At 38.8% G+C, this 11872-nt stretch overlaps 1 protein-coding gene across 4 annotated transcripts in view; it reads left to right on the top strand.

Moving 5' to 3' along the window:
- Positions 1-3290: 3290 nt before the first annotated feature.
- The window catches only part of LOC149156912 (elongation factor P (EF-P) family protein), a 340259-nt gene continuing 331677 nt past the window's right edge, over positions 3291-11872 (top strand). For all 4 annotated transcript variants that reach the window (XM_089438784.1, XM_089438782.1, XM_089438785.1 and 1 more), the window contains exon 1: positions 3291-3778. In XM_089438784.1, coding sequence (XP_089294910.1) covers positions 3623-3778 — 156 coding nt within the window. In that variant the 5' untranslated portion in view covers positions 3291-3622. The remainder of the gene's footprint in view (positions 3779-11872) is intronic.

Here is an 11872-nt window from a genome sequence, read left to right as displayed (position 1 = left end):
AAGACAGCTCTAAGGAGAAGGAAAAAGGAAATTATGGGGAAACCTCAGCAAGACTAAGAAGAAAGAGCAGGGATCCAGCAACGACTAATCCTCCAGCCGTCATCTCTATTTAGATTGTTAGGAGCTAAGTTCCTTGCCCTTAAGCTTAAGCCCCTAGTTGGCCGTACAAAGTCCTTCGTGAAAGACTCTGCATCCTTCATTAATGAGCTTAAGGACATAAAGCTTGACCCTGAAGACATCCTCATCAGATTGATGTGGTCTCCCTTTACACTTGTATCCCTATAAAGGAGGCCTTGGAAGTGATCTATCACCTAACAGATCCCGATACCGCTCGGCTGGTTGAGATTTGTCTCACTTCCACTTTTTTCTGTTTCGAGGGTGAGTTCTTTGAACAAACCTGTGGTGTTGCCATGGGCTCACCCCTATCCCCTATTGTTGCGAATATTTTTATGGAAGATTTCGAAGCCAAAGCTTTAGCCTCGGCCCGTCTCCTACCCAAGCTATGGAAAAGGTATGTTGATGACACTAATGTCATCTGGTCCCATGGCCAAGAGGAGTTGGATCTCTTCTTCAATCACCTTAACTATCAATCCTCTGCCATTAAGTTCACCATGGGAAAAGAAGTCAATGGTTTCCTCCCCTTCCTGGATATTCTTATTTCTAAGAATAAGGACGGTTCCCTCTCCCACTCAGTGTTCCGGAAGAAAACGCATACTGAGTAGTATCTTCATGCTGATTCCCATCATTTCCCTACTCAGAAATTGGGGGTTCTTAACACCCTCGCTACTCGTGCCCTTAGGATTCCTGATAATAAGAGCTTCGATAAGGAGAAATCGCATCTCCTTAATGTCTTTGTGGAGAATGGCTATAGTAGGCGCCTAGGTCATAAGGCTTTCCTTAAAGCCTCTAAAAATTCGGTAATTAAAAAAGAACCTAAAGAACGCCTGCTAGGTGTCCATCTTCCCTATGTCCAGGGAACCACGGACAAGATTGCTCAGATCCTTAAGAAGTATAATATTCCCTCAACCTTTAGGCCCCTCAACACCATTCGTAAATCCCTCCGATTGGTGAAAGATTCCATTGACCCTAAGGACATGAAGGGTGTCTACTTGATCCCTTGTTCTTGTGGGACCCCCTATATCGGGGAAACATGGCGCTCCATCCATCAGAGGATAAATGAACATGCAGCCGACCTAAGACATGGGAGAACCAAGTCTTCAGCGTTAGCAGAGCATGCAGAAAAAGACCAAGCATCATGTCTGTATTGAGGAGGCCAAGGTTATTACCAAGGTTGCGCAGTTCCATCACCGTAAATTCAGGGAAGCGATTGAAATTGAAAAAAGGCCTAACAATCTCAATAGAGATGACGACTGGAAGATCAGTCGTTGCTGGATCCCTGCCCTTTCTTCTTAGTCTTGCCGAGGTTTCCCCATAATTTCCTGGTTCCTTCTCCTTAGAGCTGTCTTTTCCATCCTCCTAGGATTTCTCCTTTGGTTAAGTTTTTTACTTATTGTCCTGTTCTTGTCCTTCTTGTATTTAAAAAAAATTGTCGCTCGTCCTAATCAAATTTTATTAGTATTATTAATCCTATTTATTATTAAGCTTCTGCCTTTACTGTATAAATAAAATAAAAATAAAATTAATTTTAGCCAATACCCATAAATAATTTATTAATTCCATTAAATCATATTATTAAAAACCTTTTACTTATCCCTAGGGATTTAAACGATTAAATAAAGTTACAAGTAATTAATTAAATTAATTAAAAAAAATAAAAAAATAAAAAAAATAAAATTATATATATTTCTAATATATAAACCCCCCTTTACTTATCCCTAGTGATTCAATTGATTAAATAAATTAGAATTAGGTAATTTAATATATAAATAAAATAAAATAGTATAACAATCTATTATATAAAAAAACCCCTTTACTTATCTCTAACAGTCATATGATTAAATAAATTAATTAATTTAATAACCCAAGTAAAATATATTAATAAATTAACCTAGAATAACTAATATATTATAATTAGTTATTAGAAGAAAATTATTTATAATTATTCTATTAATATAAGTTAGTACCTTTGACTTATTAACATTTTAATATTATTATATAATCTAGCCGTTTTATGTAGCCGTTGATGGTCAACTTAGTCAACCTAGCCGTTTGGAAGATCTGCTCTCCCTATTTAATTGGCAGCCATGATCTGACTCCTCGACTTGTCTTGATGATGAACCACACTAGTTGGTTCAAAACGCGTCGACAAAGGTTTTCTACATGTGATTTACGCCGATACTCTTCCTATAAATGTTATGGATCATAGAAGCCTCAATTCAACACTTGTTCAAATTGTCGAGCCTTATCAACCATTTTCCTTCTGTGTAGGGTAATAATGTTAAATTTGAGACTTTTATGATCCATAATGTAGATAAATGTATTTCGGATTAATTACATCTTTAGGATTGGGTCATGGTTCAAAGGATGAATAATATGCGCAAACACAGGAACTAATGATGCATCCCTACATCTTTTGAGAAACGTAAGATCATATTTCTTCTTAGCCACTTGCACTCAAGCTCGTTCAAATTGTCGAGCCTTATCAGCGATTTCCCTTTCGTGTAGGGTAATAATGTTAGATCTGAGACTTTTGTGATCCATAATGTAGATAAATGTCTTTCAGATTAATCACATCTTTAGGATTGGGTCATGGTTCAAAGGATGAGCAATACGAGCAAACACTGGAACTAATGATGCATCCCTACATCTTTTGAGAACCATAAGATCAGATTTCTTTTTAGCCACTTGTAATTGAGCTCGGTCAAATTGTCGAGCCTCATTAGCCATTTCCTTTCTGTGTAGGGTAATAATGTTAGATCTGAGACTTTTGTGATCCATAATGTAGATAAATATATTTCATGATTAAATTATATTAAAAACCAATAATTATAATTAATAATTAAATTATTTTAAATTTATCAATCTACTAAATATTAACATCAAATTTCTTGAAATATAATTTTTTTTTTAATAAAAAAAGATTTCAACCTTCTCAATCTAATAAATCTAGAATTAAAATAGATAAAAAATAATTTAGTTTAATTTATTACCCATATAAAATAAACTAAAATAAATTATACTCTTTGAGAGAGGAAGGAAGATCTCGTGGAAAAAAACCAATTAATAAAAAACCATAAAAAGTGAAATGATATTTTAACGAGAATAAAAATAATATGTATGTTATAAAACAATGTGCATAGGCTTTTTTCAACAAATACACCCACAAGCATTCGGTTTACAATCCATCCCAGAGCCAGAGTTAGCATCATGTCATCATTATATTTCTCATTATGTATTTAAAGCCCACTACCAAGGTACACCAAATAGAAAACAAAGCAAATCTCGATGCAATGACATATGGAAGGCCGCATTAAATCAGAGATCAATGACAGTAGGTTGAAAGGCGTCGAGGAATCGCTAAGGGTGTACTGAATCAGATGAATGACAGTGGGTTGAAAGGCGTCGAGGAATCGCTAGAGACTGCCTATTATAACAGTTGATAAACAGTAGCATTGGAGAGCTCTGTCTGCTTCTTCAATTGCAATATAACATTGCGGGCGAAATGATGAGCGGAGCAAGGAGGCGTGTGGCCCAACAAATATGGAGCGCCATTCACATTCGTCCCTCAAGCAAAACCGGAAGTTCTTACTCTCACCGGCTTCTCGATTTCCCCTGCCTCGCTCTTCAACAACGAGGAGTTAAAGTAAATGGATCAGATGTATGTAAACTATACCCACTTAGTTACTCTTCTCTTCTATTCTCTTTGATCTATTTTATGCTTAAACACTGAAATGTCTGTCAGATCGAATTTCATTACAATGCACACGTTTCATGCCGACAAAACGCACTTTGCCTTCACCACCTTGCTTACACCTTGGGGTTCAGGGTATATTAAAATAGTCCTACTAGCCCTTTTGGAGCAGAATTTTTATTGCTACAAGCACTTTTTTGAGATACTCCAACAGTCTGAATTCAAGATATTCTGCCAAAGATATTGTGATTACTCTGCAGTATCAGGCAGAGCAGAGCAGCCCTTGTGATTCAGAGCTTAGACACAAAAGAAGGCTTTAAATTTCACCAAAAGTAGGCCAAACATCCAGCCAAAAGTAGGCCACCCTAGAATAAACCTTTTTTTCCTCAACTATCTGTCCTATCTCATCTTATCTCTAGTTCTATTGGCAAAGTAAGACGCTCATTTGAAATTGGGCATTACATCATCAACAGTAGTAAGCCATCTATTTCCACACCGCAGTCCGTATCTCCGAGTAGCTCAATGATGGCCGCCTCCCCCCACTCCCCCACTCCCCCACTTGGAGAGTAAGGGTCTGCATTGTTTCCACATTCAGTTGAGGACGCTTCAGCTTCAGATGTTCTAAAGTATATCATTTAGTCTAATATGAGTATTTCTCAGCTTTAGCTACTTAACATAACATAATGGTTGCTGTTTGGATGAGCTTGCCTGTGCGGCTATGAGTGAGGTGAATGGTATCTTACTTTGCATCCAAATTGAGTGATTTTTATGGAGAGTCATAAAACTTGAGTTGTTCATCATTAAAAACTGGATGTATATTGGGGTATGAAGGAATTTCCAATAGATATTCATTGCCTTTAAGTTTTTAACTGCATCGAGGATAATACAACCATACTGAGGTGGTCTTAATTCCTATCGCAGGTTAGTGAACCTTTCTTTTCTAAGTGCACCTAGACTTGTTCACCCCCTTTGAATGTATAAACAATGCGACATTTATCATGCTACTTAAACTTTTCTAGGATCGTGGGAGGATTTTCTCAACCTATCTATGAGTATGAACTCTTTATATATATGGAATGGACTCTATTGTTTCTTTCTTCTACTTGTGGCATTGATGGAGTTTGAAGAACAGTGTGTGCAACGTCTAAGGAGACATGTTTGGAAGCAAAGGTAAGATTCCAAAAGGTTGTCTCCAATGGAGTTGTGTATTGTTTAATTGTAGTTAAGCTGGGTGAGTCTAGGGTCCGACTATGAGGGTTATGATGATTGGACATATGCAAAGTTGTACGAGAGTCTACTTCGCCATCCCTATCTCACCATTGGTCCAAGGATGAAACTCAATTGAGTGTTGGAGCTTGCTAGATTCCGTTAAACCTAGCACTGGTAAATTATTAACCTAGCGAAAATGAGATCTATTAAATAACTTACATAGTTAGGTTCTTAACATTCAATGGAAGCAAAAGTAAAATAGCCAATCTCATAAAATGACATAGATTATGCACAATCAAAATTTTTCATTAATAATCCAAACTTACTTGGGCTCCTGTCCTAGGATAATGGCCCAATTGAGAAAATACCAAATCCAAAATAACCTTGGATTTGATCCAGTAGATCTACCCTAGATCGATGCTTGATCTTCTCTGTAGATCTGGCTCTCCAGCCTCCCCACACTCCCTAGAACCCAACACACCGCTCATTGAGACGCCTCTCTTAATCTTGTGTTGTTGTAGTGTGTCTTTCCCATCTCCCTAGCCTTGGTTTTGTAACTTTACATTGAGCTAAATCCCTAACCCTAATCTCCAAAGTGGTTGATAGTCGAGATTAAATCTCACCTCACTTGAGATCAACGATTGAGATTAAAACATATTCACTAAAGTAATTTACTTTGCCTAAGTTTTTTAGCTCAACGAGCCAACATATTATTATGTGCTTTTTCCTATTTTCCTAAGTTAGACTTAGGCTAAGTTGCATTAGCAACTTGCTCACACTAGAGTAAGCACCTAAGGGATTGTGGGCGACTTTTGCATGCCTAGACACGGAGGCCTATGTAGAAGTAATTGCTTGAACTACAAAGATCAACACTTCCTCTTAGCAATGGAGGTACTTCTGCCACCTGGAACTGGCTCTGATCTTGGACCTGCATCCATTGCTATTGTGCTCCCTCTAAATTGGAAGAGTTCCTTGCCATCATCCTCGAAGATCTGCTCCTGAACATCCTATAAGGTCATGTCATACCAAGATACCTTCTTAATACATTGGGAGGAAGTTGACAACTGCTCCTCCCCTCCTGAACTTGAAGGCTGACTCTCTCTGAGCTGGTCAACCTTCGAGACTACTTGCTCCCCGTTCTCTGTCACTACTTTGCTTCCTTTTGTTGCTTGAATAGGCTGGTCCTTTAGCCTATACAAGGTGCTCTCTCTAACTCCAATGATGTGGCCATCATCTGAGCTAGATCCCCTGCGTTTGATTAGTGCTTGCCCATCCCAGAACAATACACCAAACCCTTTCTTCTCGATCATTGAGACTGAGATCAAACTCCACCTGAGTTTTGACACCCATAACACATGCCTTGCTTCCATCCAACCTCTTGATTGAAGTTAGAATAACACTGTGCCAACCCCCTTAATTGCATCCTTCATATCAACTGCTAACTTCGCATCCAATTTTGAGTCCCACTCGGTTAGGGTGGTGAACTACTCTCGTGCTCCTATCATATATCTTATGTCTCTGCTATCTAGCAACCACGCACTCACTGGTAATGTGCTTGAGGTAACATAGGAAACAAGTGTGAATTTTGTCTCGAACTTCCTGGCAAACTCCTCGTGAGCTTCTGCTGACATAGCTACAGTTGGCTGCGTACCCTTTTCCCCTTTCTTCCTCTCCAAACATCATGAAGCATAATGTCTTGTCTTATTACAAGATGAACACTTCACCTTAGTCAGTTGTTCTTTGGCTGTGAGGCCAACTCCTCACTCTTGCTCAAACTCTTTAGAGCCATGTTCTCTTCATCTCCCTGCTTGTTGATTTTGCTCTTTGATTGTAACCTAACTTCTTCTTGTATGCAGTCATCACTGAGCCTATCAAACGTGAGTAGTTCATCTCAAGCACAGACTCCTCTGATGAACGAATCCCATGATTCTGAGAATCTGTTCAATGCCACATTTATTAGTATTGTGTCTTCTACCTTTTCTCTCACTGTTGCAAGCTGATCACAAATCTACACGATCTTCATTAGATAACTCATCACTAAGTCAGATCTAGTCATATGTGTAATCTGGAGCATATCTTTCAATATCATCTTCCTGTTTATTGTCTTGCTTTGATATAATCCTACCAACGCTTTGAACATCTTTTTGGCTATCGTCTTCTCAGTTAAGTGAGGGATAAAATGTTCCTTCACGACATTCATAAGTAGCCTCTATGCTTTTATCTCCTTCTTTGCTAGAAGGGCCTTCTTCTGATGACCTAAGGACTTTGGGATCTTGGTCTCAACAATCTCCTAAAGATCATTTTCCTTGAGTACCAAGGTGACCTTGGCACTCCAAGGTGGGAAGCTTGACTCTCTGTCTAATCTATCGTCGTACTGAAGATCCACTACGACCATTTTTAATCAAATCTTGCCAAAGACTTAAATAATATTCTACCTAGGCCTTTAGGCACCCAAACTAGTCTGCTGTCACTCTGGTGACTTCTGTCTATGATTACGACTGGTGCTCGATGTATTCAATGATTGCCTTGACCTTCTGTAGATTGTCGACCAACTCTTGCGGTTTGTTGTCTTCTAGCTCTGATTGCGACCTCCCTATTGCCCGCAGCTCCTGGCAGCTACTGCGGCAATTTCTTGGACTTGCAGCCTGTGTTTCCCCTTGTAGTCTTCTCTTCTCCACATCTTGATTGTGGCCTCCAACTATCACCGCTAGCTGCCCAAACCCCTACTGGACCTCCAACTGATCCTTTGTTGGTGCTCTCAGCTTATCCCTTTCGTGCCCAACTACACTCCATGCACGTCTCTTCGTGTGGCTTGGTGACGAATATGTCTTACTTGGCCTATCAACCCTCTGTTACTTACCCACGACCTCTTTGTTGCTGTCAAGTCTCTCTGTGGCTGGCTGCCTTTTGCTCCCGTGGCATAAGGCTCCCCTTTCATGGGCTCCCCGACACCCCTGTGCACTTAGACATTGACTCTCTACTAGGACCACACACACAAGTCTTGACTCCTTTTGGTAGCTGGTTGTCTCGTGCTCTGTGTCACCGGTTGCATATGCCTTGATGGCTTTGCTTTTGTTGGGCATGACTGTCAGCTGAGTGGCTTTGGTCATTGCTGTGGCGACGAGGTGGGTTGTCAGGATTGTTTGGCACCTTCCCCCCCTATGTTCCTTTTTTTTAATTTTTAATTTTTACTGAAACTCTTTACGACCACAAAATAAATTTTTAGCCCCTTCCTTTTTTTCTTCAGCCGATCGGATCGTACGCTGTATGGCCTATGATCTCAACCCCCTTTAATTTTTTTTTTGGTTGTCTTTGTACAATTGTGGCCGAACCTGGCTCGATGATATTGTGCAAACGCTTCTTTTAATTCCGAGATTGGTTTTCAGAGATTAGGCATGGATACCATGCTAGATTTTGTTAAACCTAGCACCGGTAAATTATTAACTTTGCGTAAGTGAGATCTACTTAATAACTTACACATGTAGGTTCGTAACATTCAACGATAGCACAAATAAAATAACCAATCTCATAAAATGACACATAGATTGTGCCCAATCAAAATTTTTCATTAATCAACCAAACTTAGGCTTTTGCCCTGGGATAATGGCCTAATTGAGAAAATACAAAATGCAATATAACCTTGGATCTAATCCAGTAGATCTACCCTAGATCGGTGCTTGATTTTCTTTGCAAATTTGGATCTCCAACCTCCATGAAGTCCCTCAGACCTAGCACACTGTTCATTGAGATGGCTCTCTCATTCTTGTGTTGATGTGGTGTGTCCTTCCCATCTCCCTAGCCTTGCTTTTATAACTTTACATTGAGCTAAATCCCTAACCCTAATCCTCGAAGTGATTGACGACGAAGATTAAATATCACTTGACTTGAGATCAACGGTTGAGATTAAAGCATATTCACTAAGCTAATTCACTTTACTTTTCATAAGTTTCTTTAGGTCAATGAGGCAACATAATAATATATGCTTTTTCCTAAGTTAGACTTAGGCTAAGTTACATTAGCAACTTGTTCACATTAGAGCAAGTACCTAAGGAGATTGTGGGTGAATTCTACATGCCTAGACACATAGGCCTGTGCATAAGTACTTGCTCGAGCTACAAACATCAATAGAGCTCTCAAGATAGATTAAATGATGTGAACAATCTGAAGAAGACCTCCCGGCCTTGACTTTCTAACAAGGAATTGATACCTACATGAGCAAATAATTTCTACCAACATGAATAAAGTGTTGAATTTTGTAGCTATGGTCGGTTGTCATAATTAATATTATAACTCTTGATGTATTTGAATTAATAAATAAGGCATGTTCTTCATGACCTTGTCAAAAGAAGAAATATGTGTAATATTCCTAATGGAAAAATTAACAGTAATACCAAAACAATGTACAAGGAACAACAAAATAGATAAAGAATCACAACCCAAATCAAAACACAATAGACACCAACAAAAGATTTTGAGCCATTTTATTAATATATGGGGAATGAGTACATAAAATGAGCTGAAATGAATCTGGGCCTGCCAAGCAAGCTATGCAAGACCCAAATGATAGATCTCGAACCCAGAAGGGGAAATGACCCGGGACAAGAAATGTGCACTACCCAAAAATAATCTGCTATTGGCTGAAATGATGTTCTCAAGGTCGAATACTCCTTGGAATTCTTTGAAATTTTAGCCCCAGACTCCTCTCACTAAACCCTAAAAAACCTAGAAATGGTTTGGGTTGAATCTAGATGATGAAGAAGCCCTCCAAAAGGGTGCAAGTGGCTCTCTAGTTGGCTATATGCCCTACTAGAATTTTGCCCTATATAGTGCTAAGAAAATTTTGAAACTTCAACTATGGCCTCTCCTCCAAATATAGACAAAAACCTAGCAAGGGTTTGGCTACACTCCAAGCTAAGAGGAAACCCACAAAATGGTGCGAGTTTCCTAGCTAGCTGCTGCTACGTTTTGTTGAAAGAATTATTTGCTGGAACAATCCACAACCTCCTCCACTGAAGAATCCACTCTTCACTAAAAATCTCCCTCTAGGGATGCCAAAACCACTAGCTCTCTAGCCTCCCAATCTGCTCCTCTCTATACTTGTATAGGCTCTGCTAGAAAGGCCCACGCACTACCAAAAGCAAGTGACTTCGACCCATAAAAATGTCTCAGCTCTAGGCCCACAAATTGCCACCAAAATTTCGCTTTCCCTACAAGATAAAATCCCTGCAAGTATTATTCCCTAATCTCCTCTCCAGCATGCGCAGATGACCAAATAGATTTTCTTTCTGTACCCAGGAATGCGCTCTGCTGATCCAACTGGTGAAGGTTAAGCTCTGTAGAAGCCTTGAAGTAGACTCCTTCAATCTCCAACTAGGGAGGCATTCGAAGTCCTTCGAAACCGGCTTGGGCTTCGATTGAAACCCTAGTGCTAAAAAACATTCTGGCCCTTGTGCTAAACAATTTCAAGAGAAGATGAAATGTGAAGTGTAATAGTTAAAAGATGATCAACAAATGAGTCAGTCCTCTTTTTATAATTTCTCCCCATGCTTCTCGACTCCTTTTTAATATTATTTTATTGGTGGGCACCATTTTCAACTAAGTGACTTTTGTCGCCATTTTAATAAAATAATAATTCGCTGCCATTTTCCAATAAAATAATATGTCCCTTTTTAATCAATATTACCAAAGTGAAGCAAAATTCCTTGGTGATTCCCATGCTCACAAAATTGGGGATATTACAATACGACATGTTCTTCATGTCGATTTTTCAAAGAAAAAAATTTGAATTTTTTATATTTGATTTTTTTGCTCCATAGAATCCAAGTTGACCCTCCTCCTAGCCAAGTTGGCCTAGTCATAAAGGCACCCATTTGGCCAATGAGTTCAACAAAGTATATTCCAGAGATGCGTATGTGACACTGTTCAAGATTATGAAGAAGATTAAAATGATATACCTCTGTCTTACTACTGGTAGGCCTAAGTTTCAACCTGTATTGAGATTCATATAGGAAGGTATCGTTATCCATCCTTAAGCCTGAAACATACTTGGGAGAAGATCAAAACCTTAGTGAGTTTAGGCCGAAATAAACATCAATTCATTTTCAGTAGGCTGAGAAGGCCTAAGAGCATATTGCATAATGCTGAAGCTCAAAACCTTAGGACTAGTACAAAGGTCGAAGTTACCTCAGAGAATTACAGAGGTTCGAGAGCCTCAGTTTGTTGACAAAGCAGTGTCAGACAATTACTTCAGAAGGCCGAGGTTGCTTCGTTCTTGTTGCAAGAAGGTCGAAGAGCTCTGGATTAATGGTAAAGGGTTTAGAGTAGTGTTGCACTAATCGCCAAAAAATAGCGATAAAATCGTTTTATCGCGATTTTTTTCAAAAAGAAGATAAAATCGAGGGATAAAATCGGGGGGTTTTTTTGTGCCGATTTTTAGGGAAAAAATCGTGGAGAGAGAGAATATATATATATATATATATATATATATTCTAATGAGGAGGAGAAGGTGACCCAAGCTACCCCTGTCACAAGTAGCTCCTTTAGCTCCTAGTTCTTCAGCTTTTAGAGCATAGCAGAGTCCACTTGCCAACTCCACTGACATCTACATCTAGAGGGGCAAAGGAAATCAATAGTATTAGACTTTAGTTATTTGGTTCATTTCATTGTATATGACATTATGACTCATGATATGAGATACATTATTATAAGAGTCAGGACTTACTATTGAGGACATGATTCACTGTTATGTGTGATTTTAGCACTAGAAATGATATTAAACATCTTATATATTAGTTCTTTTATCATATTTATGTGTCAATGTATTTATTTTATGTTGTAGATGGTTTAGATATT

Source organism: Pinus tabuliformis, chromosome 9, assembly GCF_031772625.1.
Source record: "Pinus tabuliformis cultivar Carrire ecotype Pingquan chromosome 9, CPIR1, whole genome shotgun sequence".
NCBI lineage: Eukaryota > Viridiplantae > Streptophyta > Pinopsida > Pinales > Pinaceae > Pinus > Pinus tabuliformis.
The sequence above is the reverse complement of the archived record's forward strand: the minus strand, read 5'-3'. Positions and strand labels throughout refer to the sequence as shown.